Consider the following 18,672-nt stretch of genomic DNA (forward strand, 5'->3'; position numbering starts at 1 on the left):
GATATGACAGAACAGATTACACCTGCGGCAGAACACCATACAAGAGCACCAGCATTGCTAAAGCATGCATGAAGGATATTGAAGTTTCCCCAACTTCCCTGGCACAGAACTAGTACTACAGAGAACTTAATTCTAGAAATGTGTGGTTAAAATGCTTAAGTTAAACAAGTTTAGCTTGCATTTTAACTCTTAAGGAATTTTCCACACACAAAGAGGGGTAAAAAAACCCAGCCTCCTGGTCTGTTGTGGCTACATTCATTAAAAAATATTATATCGTAAGGAAGGAAAGCTGCATCCAAAATTCAAGACTGAATCAAAAGAACTCCTAGATAAGAGGGCAACAAAGCTGGTGAGGGGCCTGGAGCACAATTCTGATGAGGAGCAGCTGAGGGAACTGGGGCTGTTTAGGCTGGAGAAAAGGAGGCTGAGGACCTTATCGCTCTCTGCAACTACCTGAAAGGAGGTTGTAGCATGGAGGGTTTTGGTCTCTTCTTCCAAGTAGCAAGTGACAGGACAAGAGGAAATGGCCTCAAGTTGCATCAGGGGAGGTTTAGATTGGACATTAGGAAAATTTTCTTCATGCAAAGGGTTGTGAAGCACTGAAACAGGCTGCCCAGGGAGGTGGTTGAGGGACCCACCCCACAGGTGCTTAAAAACATATAGTTGAGGTTCTTAGAGACACGGTTTAGTTATAGGGTTAGGTTATGGTTGGACTTGATGAGCTTACAGGTCTCCCAACCAAAATGATTCCATGAAAAATTTATTTAACAGAAATTTTGATCTGAGTATTACTACTAATCAAACAACTGGATAAACCTGGGCAGGCTGTACCATTTTACATTATTCTACTGGTATTTCTCTACAATACTAGGCATTTTAATGCCTAGCTAACAGTATAAATAACTGTGATAGGGGAAAGAAGAATTTCCCTTCCAGGCTCAAAACAATGCAAGTAGACTGGCTAATTCCTTCACCCTGCCTGGGAATGTCCCTCAGGGCCTCCTGTGCCAGAAGGCTTGCAAAGCAGTTCTAGAGGGCTTTCTGGAAGCTAGAAAGGAGTTTTAAAAATATCTAACCCATCCTCCCTCTCCGCCTGTGGGTTTACTGGCTTAGGCACACAGTAGTCAGAATTCACTACAATTAGGGGAGACAACAAAGACTTTTAAACGGGAGACTAAATTAAAATAAGTAATCCAACTTGAGCAAGGACGATATCCATAATACATGATACTGTGGAGCATTCTGATGCCAATTATTTTGAGTTATTCATACACAACTGTAAACAAACAGAAAAATATTCCATATTACAAGCCACTGATTAAAGGCCTTGAGAAAAAAGATCAGGAAGGGCATCTGAAGAAAAATACTGCAATGAATTTTGAGATCTATACATTACAGGGCATAAATAACAACTTTATACTGTATCTCTTGAAAAATGTATCATAAAGATTTGAGAAAGAAGTATTGTCTTTGAATTAGTCAGGTAAATATGCCAAAACTGATGCATACCTGGAGACACATAAGATCTAAAGGACTTGGAAACTGAAGTTTACAAGGGACCAATTATTGTTTCTATCTGCAGATACTTTTTATCTGAGCATTACTTCACATTCTGATGTCTGAAGTGTTTCTTTCTAATTTTTCAGTACCAGTAAAAATTAATTTTAATTAATGAAACCAGACTTTTGGACACTCAGCACACATTCATAATCACAAGCAGCCTCTTTAATAATATACTGCTGCTTTAAGAAACTGTATCTTTCAGCTTTTCCATTTTTATCATCCCCATCTAGAGTGCCTGCTGGCAAATCAGCAGCATGTCGGAAATGGGTGAAGAACAAGAAGATATACAAGTGTGAATTTCATGAAGTCTGTTGCTTCTACTATGCTATATACATTTGGCCAGTAAAACAATGTAAGTACTTAGCTCCAAAACCCCATGTTGCGCATCTCATCCCAGTAGCAATTACAGCAAGAGTCCAGCTGTAAAACCTGATGGAGTTGCTGTGCAGATTCAAAGAATGAAAAGCGCAATTCATTAGAAGTGCTTCGCTTGCTTTCTGAAGCATTTTCAATGCTGGCCTACGCAGAGAGGGCTGCAAGGTCACCCCTATCCTCGCCTTTTCACCGCTCAACAGAGGACAAGCTACCAGAAAGTAACCCAGAAACTCAAGAAATACCACAGACAGTATTTAAAACCTTTCCTGAACACACTGTAGGACATCACCGAGGAGAATGAAGGGAGCATGCAACAAAAAAACCCCTTGTGGTCTTTGGATTTCAGAATGAACAGAACAAGCCCCCTCACACCAACTACTAGCAACAAAATCAAGTAAATTATTCAAACAGTAGTAGATGATATTTTGTACCCAGTAATAGCCAAGTCAGTCTTCCGTACATTCAGCTATCATATGTTTTTGTACAAATAAATTCTGTTATGTATTGTTTGAATAGGCACTGCAGTTTTAAATTAGAGCTTAAAAAATGCATATAAAATAATATTTAAGAAAATATTTCACGTGGAGTCTCCAGGTTATGGCAGTGATGGGATAAGTTAACTGCTGATGACTGCAAAAGAGTGCCTATCAACCAAAACATGAGTTGGATTGATGGCAGAATTTAAAGTATCTGACCTCCTTTTAATTTCCAGCTACCCTGTACCTACATCATTTCCAAACTGAGGGTTTGGGGTTTTTTTTTAATGACAACAAAATATCCTGTTACATATACAGAACTGTTCTTTGACACTGTAACTTGCTGCTAACTGTTATGGGATTTATCTTCAAGAGAAGAATAGCAATAAATAGGCAAATTAATTCAGTTTTCTGTAACCATAGCACAGATACTAGTGTAAACATACAGAATTCCCATGGAGAGAATATTTTTAGTCCTTTGTAATAAATGATCAGCAGCTTAGCAGACAGAAACATCTTTACATATTTTTTTTTTTCCTCCTGGCTCGGAGAACATCTCTCATACCTATGAATTCTAACGATTAAAATAATTCTACCAATTACTTTGCTACATTCCAGTATGCATAGTCAAGTATGTAATGCAATAAACTATGCCTGAATGGTCTGTTTACCCCACAGCAAGTTACAAGGAAAACTCTTTTCCCTTAAAGGACTTGTCTCTTTGGAGCACACAGGCTGGCAAAAAGCCAAGGGAAGCTGGTGCTTAAGCAACCAAGACTGAGCAGTGCCTGTGTGCATTGCAATCCCAGCCAACCGCAGTAAATGTTATTGGAGTTTTTGTGCTGTAAAATTGCTGCTTTCATGCCCACTGCATCTGACAATAGCAATCCTTGGCCTTGCATGAGAGAGGAAGGCTGATGTGCCTTCTAGTCAGATTTCTGCATCCTTAAAATACAGGGTTACTACTCCTGTGTACTCCTAATAGGTTCGTGACAAAGAAATTCATGTCAGTGCTATGTCCAGACAAAGAAAGGCACCAAATGGAGAGATCTTTTGTTTATAAGGTAGAAGAGCAGAGATATTATGCTTTAAGCATAGTGCTTAAGCTTTTAAAATCATTGATCATACTTAAAAAGATAAAGGATGTTAAATTAGAAGTGCCAAGTGTTTAGCCTTCCACTTTTCAAAGTAACTTTGAAATAAGCTCTGTTCTCACAATCATCCAAATGCATACCTATTTATTTTTTCCTTAGAGACTCAAGTGCAAAAACCTCAGTATTCCTCCTAAGAAAGACTGTGACAAGCATCTGCCAGCAGAATTTCCAACAGCCCTGTTTTCTTCCAGCAAGCAGCATGTTTAAAGCATTAAAACATCATCCTCCAACCTGCAGCTGGCCAGAACAGAGTTCAAGTGGGAGCCAAAAGCCAATGAGAAAACAAACCAGATTTTTTTACTTTGGTCAAATGCTCCATTTTTTTCATACAGTGACTGTTTCAACACTCTAAAATGTGTGTTACAATTGCAGTACAGTGACTTTACTCCTGTATTAACCACCACTATCAACTTCCATATAATCCAACATCAATCTGGCTTTCCTCAGAAGCACAGAATCGGGTCCTAGAAATCATCAGCATTCAGCAGAACTAAGGAATAAGTTAGGTATTTTATGTACTTGTACAGTGTTTTTTCTTCAGTGGTAACTAAAGACTCAGTCCCAACTGAAGGAAGAAACGTTTCCAGGATCAACAGCACAGGATAGAGTATGTTATCCTCACTAAAATGTACCAACATGGTAGACATTTCGTGCTCTCCAAAGCACCAGCTTCTTACAATGACCATGACTATATAACTAATTTTATTCCTGCCTAAACAAACAAAAATTGAAATGATTAAGCATTCATAGCTGGAGAAAAAAAACTTTCTTTTTTTATTTTTTTTTTTTAAGAAAAACACCCCCCAATGACAGTAGTCTTAAGACTAAGAAACCAGAAGATTAAAAAAATATAAATCAAGATTTTATCAGAACCTCACAGCCTTCAAATAATTCTATGCTTCTGGAAGAACTTTAGTTTCCTCAAAGCTACCAAGGCTCAGTGAGCATTAGAGCTGATAAGAAAGGCCTGAAAAACTGTAAGTTCAGGCTGTTGCCACTGAGTGATGAACAAATGGGGACACATATAAGATGCTCAGTCCTCTCTTCCTAAATAAGGCTTAAAAAAAATGTGATATGGAGTTAAAACATGAGAACTTTCTGTGAAATAAAATAACAAAAAAATCATCAATACCAGTTTAATGTGATGATGTGAGATACTTGTGTCTGATCCTGGCCTCACACAACTTATTAGTATTCGTTGTGTGCTTGCACACTGTACCTCTGGAAGTCAGCCTAAGCAGTAGTTGGGTAAAGTCTTCAGGTTTGTAATTTATAATGAAAATAAACTCTCTGTGTGACTGTTTTCTTCTTCTTTTACCTTCTGTATTACACATTATCTTCTACCATAAATTTGTTAGAGTCTACTTTTCCCCACAAGAGCAATATATTTATATTGTTCCTGATTGTGACTTCAGGATTCTCCTGTTAACAAAGTGCAACAGAATTTAAATTAAAGCTCCTTATCTTGCAATTAGGAATATCTGTTCTATAATCAAGCTAGTCAAAGGAAATTATTTGTGTGCAAGAACTGGCAAGAAGGGAAGGAATGCATTTTTGGCTTATGTTCATCTATAGTGCCAGGTACATGTTTGTTCAGTTTAAATGTTCTAATGTTTAGATGCAGCTTTTTTCCTTTGATAAAACTATATTCTGCTTTCATGTTTCACTGTATTTCAGAATCAATTTATTTTCACAGATTTTAACTCGCACGATTTTTTGTAGTATGATTTTTGATGGAGAAGGGAGGAGGGGAGGAAATGTCTCTACATCAGATCATATCCACAGTACGATACACAGTTGGCAGGTTGTCCCATCTGGCATGCATTCGAGTATAAGATGGATAATTTGTCACTCTGAATCCTTCGATTTGTGAAGAGGCCGAAATCATCTTTGGAAAGATATTTTGCAGCTAATGATACAGGAGGTGTGGGGGAGACTGTTCTTTGAAAGCTACAAAGGCCACAATCTGAGGAGAAATAATTGGTCTTGGCTCTTCTATTAAGTAACAGAGATCGAAAACGACAAAAATCTTTAAGAGAAAAACATCACTTAAAACAATCAGATATGAGAACTAATTGCCCACCCCTTTGCAAAATTTGATTTTGGAGGGGTGAGGGCAAGATTGGGGAACTGTAATTTGCTCTTGGCAAACAGACTGAATGCTTAATTAAAATGAACAAATGTACATTTTTGTACATTATGGGAACAATGTTGACAGAAGCTTGGCTTAAAAACCAATGAAAGAAGATAAAAAGATGCATTCATGAAACTGAAATCAAATATCAAAAGGCGCTCAAAAAATAAATTGGCTGGCATTCAAGACAATTTTTAAGTTTTTAAAGCAACTACATTTGCCCCAAGCATGTGGAAGACATATATTTGTCCATCTGTACCTAGAGGATATTGGCCTCCCTGCATTGTCTGATTTTTGACTGCAAGAGATTAAGTGCTTCTGTAGCTACTGAGGCAGCCTGCAAGCAGTGCTACAGTGGCTGAAACAGAACAGTCTCTGGCCTCAGAAAAAAAGTCAGCATGCATTTTTATAGCCTGAACTTAATCCGTATTTACAGAAAGCTTGTCAAATACCTCTGTTCAGCATCACGGGCATTCTCAATTTCTGTATATCAAACATCTTTGCTTACGAAATATTTACACGAGTATACACATGCCCAGAAGCCATTGGCAGTTTTCACTGAAAACAGGCAAACTTATTTTGTAATTTTGCAGGATATATAATGGTCCAGCAAGTAGGACGGTAAAGTGGCTGTTCCGCAAATGATTTATGATGTTATGATTTTTAACAGCCAATGCATTGCAATGTGCACACTCCTAACAAAACGCACCATCCCTTAGTATGAGAATCTCTGTTATAAACTACAAAATCAAGTATACCTGATTTGAAATGCACACAGGTACTAACTAGTAAGGAAAGCTCCAGGAGGTTACCTCAGTCCACCTTCTCCTAAGTGAATGTAGGTTTGTTCTCAGCAGTATGACTGACACTTTTACTTATTTTAAGTTCATGCTACAGAGTGACAGAGCTTCTGTCACGTCCCTTGGGATAGAGTTAAAAATCTTAATACAGTTCACTGTTACGAGAGTTTTTCCTAATAATATGCCCAATCTTTCCTTATATCATTCTATTGCTTTTAATTGTATCTCTATGAGGCATACAACATGCTCCATTCCATATTGGGTTACTGTAGCATTTAATTAGTGCTTAGGCTAGATCCCAAGCCAAAGTTTTATTCTCCTTACCTATGCCCATACATTGATACTTCTAACCTCCTAATTATTTTAATCCAAATATACCTGAACAGTAGAATAAACAGCAATAATTCTAGAATGAATATGAGAATTTGACAGAAACTTTGAAAAAGCAAGAGGGCCAAATCCAAAACTTATAGTCCATTGATGCTATGTCTACGATTCTTTCTTTGCTGATGTATTTGTATACCTATCTCAAACTGTCCTTGTTAGACCGTGTTACAGATTCATGTCTCTATCACTGTTTCTCCTCAGATTTTTCCTGAATATTCTGCATCTCAGGCCAGCTTACATTTTTCAGTTCTAATTTCACTTTATTAGTTTCTGTCCATAAAATTAATGATCTTCCCTTGTCCTTTTCTATTAACAATTTGTCCCCAGTTGGCACTCAGAACTCTCACTATTTAGTATCATTAGGAAATTTTATTAGTGCCATTTTTACTCCTTCATCCATAGAACTAATGATGATGTTAAATAAAACCAAGATTATAGTATATCCCCATGATGTTCTTCGACACAACTCCTCCTGGTTTGATCTAATTATTCAGAGCAGAGAGGTCTGAATTCATTTTTTTTCAAGCAACATGCCTTAGGACCAGAGTCAGACCTGAAGACAAATTGTATGTACTGATATATCAATGACTAAAATTAATTTATCATGAACTATGCAATAAGAGATAAAAAACATCTCATTAGACAGTGTGTAAGATTACGATGAAAACAAGGCATGTGGATACCAACAGAGTTTCCAAGGAATTTGAATGGACTACCAGTTCTCAGAATGGAGAGAAAACACAGCAAACTCATATTTCACCAAAAAAAAAAAAAAAGCCCAAACAGCTTTTAAGCATTTGATCTCAAGCCATCATGTTTGTGGTTCCTTCTTCCCTAGAAGTTTTCCCCCTCCCTCCTTTTGTTCCCCAATACACTGCTGATGACATGGCAGGTGACAGCCTGGCTGTTGAGTTCTAGTTCAGCAGCTTGTGCACTTTCCCTTGTGGAAAACTATGGCAAATCAGGGATGGAATCAGGGCTGGGAAGCATTTAGTAGGCACTAAAGAAGGACCGCCAGAAAATTATAGGAGGTAGTTCCAAGATGTTGGCTAGGACTGAATAAATTTGCCGTGCATCTTCTCAATATTCATAGGTTATTCCAAACCTTCTCACAAGCCAGTGGGGCATGAAGGGGGAAATCACATTGTCCTCTTTCTGCCCTCACGGGAGCAAGTGCAAGGATTGCAAAGGAGGAAAAGATACCTTAAAGTCACTTGCCTCTTCCACTAACTTTTAACACAAATCCCTGTGTTTAGTTCCATTATATACTTCAATTTCATTCGCTTTTGGCGGGAAGGAAAAGGCAGAAGTGAGGGGAGGAGAAAATTGTGCATCGCTTAGTTGTGGTTGTTATGCATTAATTGAAATGTCTATGCAGAAAAATAAAACACAATAGTTGGAGGGAAAACGCGAAATGTAAAAAAACCCAAACAAACCCTTAAAAAAATTCACGCTTGTGCTTTGTATATGTGTTGCACCTGGTCATTACTGCTGCTGGGCTTGAGCATTTGGCCTGTATCTCAGGTGCTTGTACAAAAGCAGAAGGTTCTGGCTTCTTGACATTGTGATATGAAAAAATAGTAATCATTTTTGTACGACAGATACTTTTGTATGACCTCTCCCATCAAATTATGAGTCATCATAAACTGAAGTCCTCAAATTATATTTTAGGAGAATTATGCCACAGAGCATTTGGTGTCTGTAAAGTAAGATGTCCTACAATGAGACCTCCAAATATGAAGAGTTCTTCTATGTTATCCTTCAACCAGCCTTATTAGATCATTTTTTCCTCTTTCACAAATTGAAATTCAGAGTTGTGTTCCAGATTCCCGAATTTTTTCACCTTGCAGGAAAGCTCAGCCCTTTTGAACTGAAAAGCCCATCAATCTGCAGCTCCCATGTGGCTGGAGAAAAATCTTGTTTATTGTGCATAACCTGGCAGATCCTTGATCAAGGACAACTGAAAAACATTTTATATCATATTGAAAATTCTTTCAGATCTCCCCATCACATGATCTATCATGGCAAACTGTTTTTAAGAAACATGAGAACCTTGTACAACTTAAATGTTCAATTACACTGTACAAACACTGCTGTGAAATGTATCTTTCTCTATTTGGCATTTGATGGTTCTGCCATAACACTCCCAATTTAGGGGGTAAGAATCCTCAAATCTGAATTTCTAATTGAGACTTAATCTCCACTGACAGTAGTAAGCATTAACATTTAACTACATATTTTCCTCATAGTTTCTGTCTAAGCTAGGAATTTAGCACTGTATTTCTTATTACAATACATGTCTCTGTTAAAAGATAAGCTACTACTAATTTCAATAAATTCCCCTCCAAATTCTGACTAACCTATAAATTCTGGTGGAAAAATAAGCTTATCAAGATGCTTAAATACAGACTTAAGATGACTTCTATTTTTCACAAGCAGACTCTATTACATAAAGAAACCCTCTCCACTTCACTCACATTCAAAAATCTTCTCCTCCCAGCTCTCCTCTCCCTCTCGCTTAAACAACTGCTCGTCTTCCCTGCAGACGCATTCGGATGCCCCTATTTCTTATAAACCAGTTCACTCTTCTTTCTAAAAACAATAAAACTAGTAAATTGTTCTGAAATTAGGAGACAAATTGGTTGATGTATGGAACAGAATCAGTATACTCATCTGCAATGTGCAGAAGAGGAAAAACAAGTAGAATAAATTGTAGGTGCTATGTAAAGGAATACTGTCATGACCGTTGGTCCTAAAATATATCTCCCCCTGAATTTTACAACGTATTAACACACTGCTTTTAGAGAAATTAAATGATTCCTAGCAAACTGTCCACAACAGTCCTCACTTGATCTGAATTTTTAGAGCTACTAGCAATACCTCCATGAAGACCTTTTCTTCTCATGTGGTAAGCATTTTATAACTGATTTTGGTAATTGTTATTTCTCTTTTAGCTAATTCTTCAAATGAAAGCTAATTACCATTGGTTAACAAACTAATAAAACCCAGTCTTAGATTAATATAATTCTAAATACACAATCAGATGCTTTAAATTTTGAGGGAGTTGATAAAATAAACTACCCTCTGCCAATATAAACATTGGACAAAGTCATACAGGAAGTGACACTGGAGCTATTTTGTACCTGTTAACATCAGAGAGCATGGAAAGCTTAATTTGTCCAGATGCAAAAAAGACAACGGGGGGAAACAAACAAAAAAACCCCCAAACATCAACAACAAAAAACAAAACAAAACAAACCTTCCTTCTGTGAAAGTGCTACATATACTGTATTAATTACCATTTGAGCTAAAGAAAATACAATACGCAAATGAGACTGTACCAAAGACCATGATTAAATGATCTTTACTTTCTAGGGTAGATTTGGAGAGACACACATACTGGTAAAAAGGCTACACAACACCACCAACCACTGAGTAAAAGAAAGTTATAGCTAACTTGGAAATTATTACCTTAATTATTAAATTCTGCTCTTGCCTGTTTTACAACGAACGTATTTTTTCCCCATCAATAGGCCAACAGTATAAGAAATGAGAAACCGACCATAAGCAAATCAAGTGGATACTTCAAGTAATGTTCAGATATGTGCTGTATGAAAGTATCCTTTCTCTGAGCAGTGCAAATCCTGATCCTGCAGCTGACTGCAGGGATGGAAACCTACTACCAGAACCCCTGTGGTCTTCTCCTTGTCCAGCAGAAAAGCAAACCAACCCTACTTAAATTACGGCAATCACACATCCATGGTTAGCAAGTTGAAGCACTTCTAAAAACAAGTCTCATCTTGTGGAGAGAACAAAAGATCACTAGCTTTATTATATGACCACCAGCACAGCTAGATTGTGAGTGGCAATATATATCATTGATTTAATTCTTCAACAGTAGGAAGCAAAAGCTGCAAGCCCTTCTATTGCACATATACACTAAAGGGACAAATTTCACACATCTGCAGATAGAGGAGACAGAAGCACAGCTGGAAGAGACAGAGGAGCAGAAAATAAGCACGTACTTACAGAGTATGCTGAGTTTCCCCTCTGCTTAGCAAAAGTCTTACCAAGAACAACTCTCTCAACATATACCACTGTGTTAACTTCTGTCCTGCTTATTATCAGAAACTAAACAAGGGTATTTACTCCTGCTAAAAGGATTTGTAATGGGACCAGCTGAAATTATTTGGCTAGTCTGGGATGAAAGGGGTTAAGGAACATTCCTCAAGGTTGGCCAACTCAGACTGACAAGCAACTGTTGAAAATTTCAGAAGCAGCAAAACGCTAAAACCTAGAAGAATGATGAACACTTAGTAGCTTCCTAAGAGGCTAGGAGGTATAAGAAGTTCATCTCAACTACTGAAAATTTCTAGCAGCTTGTTTGTGCTTTTGCATTTTTCATTTGTAGATAAACAGCTGGTGGATACAGTAATCTAAATGTATTGACTTATTGAATTAAACTAGTCTACCATATGGATAATGCATCCATTTTCTAACAGATTGCATATTCCTACACATAAAGGAAAGGAGACATCTTCATAACATATCCTGATTATGACAATATACTACTGCTTTTTGGAGTTCTTCACGGATTAAATACTGAGCAAGTTGAACATGCAAAAATAAAGTTATTGTTGTCAATTTTAAAGATCTTAGTCCAAGCCACTAACATGGTCAAAAAAAAAAAAAAGGAAGGAAAAGGCAAAGAGGAGAAGGCAAAGGGAAATGGAAAGAAGGTTGTCAAATTCACACACACACAACTGCTCTTAGCAGACTGGCCTTTTAGACAGACCACCAAAGTTGCACTCAAAGCTAGGAAGAGCTCAGTGTTTTTGCCTTGCAAAATAATTCTGTCCAACCAACTGATGTGCAATCTGTAGGAAAATATTTCTCCAAACCCCCTCTAGTGGTTTATCTGTAGGAGAGCTCTTTGCAAAAGACAGACATTGTTCTTAGAAAACAAAGAGCCTTATTGCAAGCTTTGCTGGTCTGCTCGGGAAGGGCTGTGAATTTGTTAAAATTATTCTTCCAGTTTGCCTACCCCAAGAAAATCTGTTCAATCATACAACAAAAATCGAACCCTGTGTCTATTATTTCTTATGTAAAAAAAAAAAAAAAAAAAAAAAAAGGGGAAAAAAAAAAAAAAAAGAAGTAAAAATGTGGTTTCTTAGGTCATGATGTCTAAGTGGGCACTGGTGTTTCATGTACACGTCACTCCTGTTGGTTACTCATACTGATTGGGAGGAGGAGAAACAGGGAAACACACATCTCAGGAGCCACTGTTGTCTTCTCTCACCACACAGCTCTCTTCTTCTAGATCTCTTTCCTCAACCAAACTAAGAGTACCCTAACCAGTAAAGTACAAATTCTCTTGTCCTGCCCTAAGAAAACTAAAGGAACAGCAGGCTGTAACCTGCTGAACTTGATGAGGTGATAAAAGATAGCTTTTATATTATTCTGAAGCCAAACATCATCACAGTTCAATCAACTTCAGCCTACTCTTTAAGAAGTATAACTAAATGCTAGTCACTTGCTACAAATTACATTACATTATAAATAATTAATGGCTATTGCTTCATATAAGTATTGCATTTTAAAATAACTTAAATGAGCTTCGATATATTAGAAGTTACTTTCTACTCTTGCTTAAATTAGAAACATCATTTGTGACATTTAAATGAAAATCAGTTTAAAATACAAAGTCATTTTGATATCTTTAATTTTTATTAGGCAATTTTGTAGAAGGATGGAAAATAAAAGGGTATTCAAACTATGGACAAAGTGTCCTCTTCTTACCATGACCTGGGACAGACACTGAAACAGTACCGGTCTGTACTAGATATGAGCTGGCAGTATAGTCCTCATCTGTATCAGAGTCCTGAACTGGCTGGCTGGCATTATTACTTAATAACCACCTCTGGTTCTCATGGAGATTGGGTGATGGAGGAGGGGAGTGTAAATGTTCAGTAACTGATGGACTAGATGAGGAGGATGGCATGGGAGGACCTATGAAAAAAAAATAAAAAAAAATTTAAAATATGGGTCAAGATATCACATGAACAATAAATCATTTATTTTTTGAATCACCAAAAGGTGGATAGTCTACTTCAAACAATAAAAAGCGATGGACAAAGGAAATATGACAATTGCCAGTAATAAACTGGTTTAAGTGCTTTAGAAAACATAAGACAATGCCAAGACTTGCTATTTCAATGAACAGTGTCTATCACTACCTGAAATTCCAAAGTCTCTGCAACACAAAATGACAGAGGAGCAGGTGCCAACTGAAATGAAGTATTTGTTGTACAACCATTTGGAAAATACAGTATTTTCTGTTTTCCAAGCCTCTAAGCAGAACAAAAATACTGAAATACATAGCCAAATACAGGGCTGCTTCTTTCAGTGGGATGCTCATGTCTGAAATCTAGTTATAGAAGAAAATAATACAGACAAGCAAAGAAAGAAGAACAGTTTTCAAAGCCCTCACACACAGAGGAACCTCACAGCCCTAAATTTCTATCATACAAATTATTCTGACAAGAATTTAAATTTTCAGTGGTGTTTCTCAGATACATACACTATTTAAAAGCTATTAAAACATTTTAGCTGTCAAACTTGAGTCCATCTGCACAAGTTGTTTTAAAACATGCATACGTAACGACTACATCCCATTTCTACGTCTTTACAGTATCTTAAAGGCATCATCGAGGAAGACAAGATTTAAATAAAGCTTTAGGATATCATAACAATGCATTTAGTCCTTCAACGAAACAACAATTAAACCCAGTAAGAAAGTAACTTGATTTACCCTGTGCATATGATGGCTCTTTATAGTATTTAGTCAGCAAAGATCTGTTGGACTAGTTTTGAATAAAGTATTATGTTGCCTGAAGATGTGGAATTGTACCAGAAAATGAAGTAGCTTTATTACACACTTTCTGTTAAAAAATTAGATTAACCTGCATGGAACCTATTCATAATTGCAAATCTAAATTTAAGTTAAAGGATGAGGTTTTTTTCATCATGTAATCATTGTTTTTATGGTGCATTGTAGTCCACTACTGCTGGAGAACTGCAGAACCTCTCAATGCCATATTTAATACGAGAAATTATATTGGCATCAGTACCTTGAATTACCTTCCCTCTCTCTCCCTTTTACACTGCTACAATCATGCTGATTTTTGAAGTTTGCCCTTTTCCCTTCCCCCTTTCATGTTCAGTTTATCCCATCACATAGTATCCTAAAGCTCTCTCAAACACATTGCTACGTCCTGACCAATTGTTTTCCCTGGAAAGAAATTTGCAACAGCCTCACCACAAACTGTTTCCTTAATTCTTTCACATGTCATTTACCTCTTCTTGTAGTGAACAGCACAATATACATTATCATCAATTTAAGACTCAGGTTTGGCTCTGGAAGGAAAGTGAGCACTTACTATTGCTCCGTTAACTAACTTCTGCGTGAAACCCAAGGTTTATAGCCAGGAAAATAACAAGGATGGTGAAGTGACATTTTACAGGGTCCAACCTGGGAATTTGGAAGTAGAGAGTGGGCACATTTTCAAGTTCGAAACAAAATGCCACCACATTTTCTTGCTACACCTTGATTTTTTACATTGCTTGCTTCAGTAACTTGGATTTGCGGTTATTTCTCGATGGAGTATTTAATGCACCATTTATGATGTGCCCGGACCAATTTAGACAGCCATTATATTTAATTTTTTAAATAATTCTGATAATAGTTCACAGTGGTTGTTACACAAATCATCTCTATGATTTCTTTTTTTTCTTTTTTTTTTTTTTTTTTTTTTTTTTTTTTTTTTTTTTTTTTAGCTTGGAATAAATCTCCTTTACTTGCTTTGGACTTCTCTGACTGGAGAGGAGAGCGGTAGTAATATGTTCCAGATGTACACTGTCTGGAGGAAATCAGCATCTCAGTAATACCTCTGAAGCATACGCACAACACTGTTCTCAATATGCTTCCTCTCTCCTCCTCAATTTACACAAATATTCATACACAACAGAGCCTTGATTACACAAACTGTAATAATGCAAAATATCATGTCTGAAAATGTGTCATGTCCAAGGCCTCTTAACTATTTTGCAAATTCTCTCATTTATTTATTATTATTAATTGTCTCAGTGATGTGTGCCCAGTTGGCACTGCACTGCACTGCACTGATGAGCAGCCACCCGGACAGAGCATCACTCGGCTGCTCTGGATTAGGGAGCTTCTCAGTTCAGGAAACCCTGTGTCAGGAGTGGAGTGGAACACGGGGCTCTTAGCAAAGCTCCTGCTACTACACTCTGTGGAGACAGATCTCTGCTACTGCAAAAAATCAGGTGATTAGGGCTGTAACACCACTAGGAAATTACGCAACTTTGATGATTTGATTTTTATAAACGTAATTCTGGCAGGCAGTAGTCTTTATTGTCACAAATTTATACGGTCTGCAGCGAAAAGGGAGCTGGTGATAATACGAGCCAAGTCTTCAGAAGAACCCTAGGCCAGCCAGCTGGGACAAGTATTTCTGTACAACTTCATCCAGCACTGGCAGATTTCTACAGGGAGCTCCTCTTTGATTCCAAGTGAAAAGACAGATAGCTATCTATACTGCTTTTTATAGTATAAGCTACATGTTAAGAAAAAAATACTTAACGCAGTAGAAATGGGGATCATAAATTATGTGCATATTCCTTTCCATTTTCTTTTTTTACATGAAATGAAAGGCATTTAAAAATATTTGGTAATAGCTCTTATTAAAGTCTTAACACATTTATAAATCACAAAAATCATTAAGTATGACAAAAATCAATTATATTGATTATAACACTTTATCTATATAGTTTGGAGGCACACAATAATGCAAAGAATATTTCATTCTAAGGAAAAATCACAAAAATACAAATATTGGGTTTTTCCCCTGTCTTGTTTCTTTTGGTATACACTTAGCAAAAATTCCTGTTCTTCTGCTTTGACTTTCTTGTCTATGCTTTAAAAAATCAACTGTTCTTGTTTTTACTACGTGACTTTGATATAAGATAGTAAACTATTTTTCATGAGAAAGTATACTGGGTTTAAGAGTATTTAAATCTTATATTTTAGGTTAGTTATGAAGATAAACACACTTCAATTTGTTGGCATTTTTGTAATCAAAAATACATGACTTACTATTATATTTGGGTATTTAAAAAAATTGTCTCACACAAAAATGCAAAAAGGATTTGTGACAAATACAGGCAAACTCCAGCAGGAACAGACTCAGTATAGCATTATGTGAAGATGTGAGTAAATTTGCTAAGGAAGTAATACAACTTGCCAAAGAAAGTAAAACCCAAATTGGTTGTAAGAAGAACATTAACAAAGAAATGCACCTGAGCTAATAATGGATGTATTAAATACATATGTACAAGGTAATGATGTTAAAAAAATTATTCTGTGCAAAGATCAGCACTGATATAAAAGACCATATAAAATATAAGTTGGAGGCAGAGTTGATGTCACATATGGAAAAGCTGAAAGGGATGAGTATGATAAGTGCAAACAATAAAAAGATAGCGAATAAACCATAGGGCAGACTGCCATCAATAGACTGATAGTAACGGGAGGCACAGGGATGCATGAGGCTTTCTAGATGAAGTATATTGAGGCTTAAGGAAGCCTAAAGCTGAGCCTCTGGCAATTGCTGCTGCCTAACACCATGGGCACAGAGCAGCGAAGAGCTGGGGGTAGCGCGGGGCAGAGCTGTGTTGTCAGCCCCAGAGCCCCAGGGACACGTCCACCCCATCACAACCCAGTCCTGGACAGGTCACCCACACCCTTGCCCTTAAAAAAAACCCATTAGCACAGTTAAGCTTGCTTATATGATATTATAAAGAACAAATCCAACAACTGCTCAGCTTTCATCTTTTATCTGTCTTCACATGCTAAAGAAGCGCTTTGTTCCAATGCTAACAGGTGTGTAGATGAATTACACACTGCGTCTGCACTAGATGAATTTTAGAGAAAACAGTATTGGACACTTTTGGAACACGGCATTTAGGAGAAAAGTAGGGTGGAAGAGAAACAGTAGTAAAAACCTCCTGCTGTTGCAGGGTGGGCAGGCTGGAATAGATGACCCAGAAAGTCTCTGCAGAGCCCTAAAATACATGCACTTACGAAAACTGCCCAACTGCTTCAAACTCTTGAAACAGAGACATATTGCTGACAACATGATACCAACAAGAAAGGAAAAAAACTTATTTTCTTTTGTAGTTATAAATCTACACATTCTTAAGATCAAGTTTTAGCTCAGGAAAGTCTTTGTTGCTTCATGCTTTTCTTTAACACTGACCTTTTGTTCATATATCTAGATGAGTTCTCAAAACCTAGAATTATCAATTTACTTTGCATAAGACGTATTGTGAGTTACATACTTTGAAAAAGTAATTTCATGATGAAAATTTGAAGGGCCATTATCTTAATCTCAATCAGGAGCATAAATCCTGTATCTAAGTCTTAAATACAACTTCTGATGGCTGCTTAAGGCAGTACAAGAGTAGACAGCTCTGTTTAGGCTGTTTAGCTATAGCAGAATGGTGCATTTTTCCTTTCACAGTCTTGGCAGCTCTTGTCACTGAGACTAAAGAAAAAAATTCCTCTATCTGCATCTCAAAGACAGAGGGGGAGAGTCTTATTCTGAAGTTAGCGGTAAAGAGTACTTACTTACTTCAACGTCAGTGAGAAAATGCTATTAAATTACAAATTGCAAGGTAGATCTCTCCTTTCTTTACTTCAGTTACTGGGATTTTTGCTGGTGACTTCATGGAAATGGAAGATTTCATATTATATTAAATGGCACTATTATGTCATATAAACCCCTAACCATACCACATACTGTGGAAAAATATATTATACATATAATGGCTCAGTACCATAGCTATATATATATATATATATATATATTTTGTACTTTGCTCCTCACAAGAAAAGATACGTTGCCCTTTTTAACTTTTTTTAAATGAAACAGTTAATATGATCGTTTAAAAGTGGGATCAGACAGGCAGTGGTGGTTTGTGAAGGTCAGAAATAACGTGTCTTCTGGATAAATTAATTAGAAACCAAAACACTTCAAACAGGCAGAAGGACACTTATAGCCCTTCTGAATCAAACTGAGATGAATCTTTGCAATCTGTTCTAGGACTTCCCAGTGTGCTGAAAGCTGTAACACACTCTTGTTAAATAGGGCACCTATACCCTCCCAACAAGTTTCTTGATCACATCGCAAAGTTTCAATTTCTCATCAATCACATGTAGATTGACCTAAAAAAGCCCCCTAAAAAAAAACCCAAACCCAGCATCTGCTAGGTACAACCCCAAGCGACCAGATTTTGGACATCTTCATCTCAGCATATAATAGAGTAACTTAGTTAAAAGTGAGTTTTAATTGTAAACTCATTCTTTATTATGGACTCCCTGTACGCTCTCCAACCTGTATGACTTGGCATTGGCATTTATCTCTCTGCTGGATACTGCAGCCTTTCGCAGCCAACCTGCAGTGACAGTTATCTCTTAATTAAAACTCTACATGCAAATAGAACTACTGAAAAGTATTGTGGCATTGCACATGAAGAACGATTATTTATAACCAACAGAGTTCTTTTTTTCTATTTATACCAGGATTGACCACTGTAGCTACATATACACATATATAAATAAGACTGTATGAATCCATCTACCGTGAAAAATACTCCAGTGAGAATAACAGAATCACAGAATGTTAGGGATTGGAAGGGACCTC

General features: G+C 36.9%; 1 protein-coding gene across 48 annotated transcripts in view; it reads right to left on the bottom strand.

Moving 5' to 3' along the window:
• TENM3 (teneurin transmembrane protein 3) overlaps positions 1–18,672 on the bottom strand; it is a 1,347,463-nt gene that overhangs the window by 154,521 nt on the left and 1,174,270 nt on the right. For 31 of the 48 annotated variants that reach the window (XM_065061257.1, XM_065061277.1, XM_065061271.1 and 28 more), the window contains one exon: positions 12,689–12,898. The exons of the other annotated variants lie outside the window; for them this stretch is intronic. In XM_065061257.1, coding sequence (XP_064917329.1) covers positions 12,689–12,898 — 210 coding nt within the window. The remainder of the gene's footprint in view (positions 1–12,688; positions 12,899–18,672) is intronic. 48 annotated transcript variants of the gene reach the window in all.

This window comes from Columba livia, chromosome 4, assembly GCF_036013475.1.
Source record: "Columba livia isolate bColLiv1 breed racing homer chromosome 4, bColLiv1.pat.W.v2, whole genome shotgun sequence".
Lineage (NCBI taxonomy): Eukaryota > Metazoa > Chordata > Aves > Columbiformes > Columbidae > Columba > Columba livia.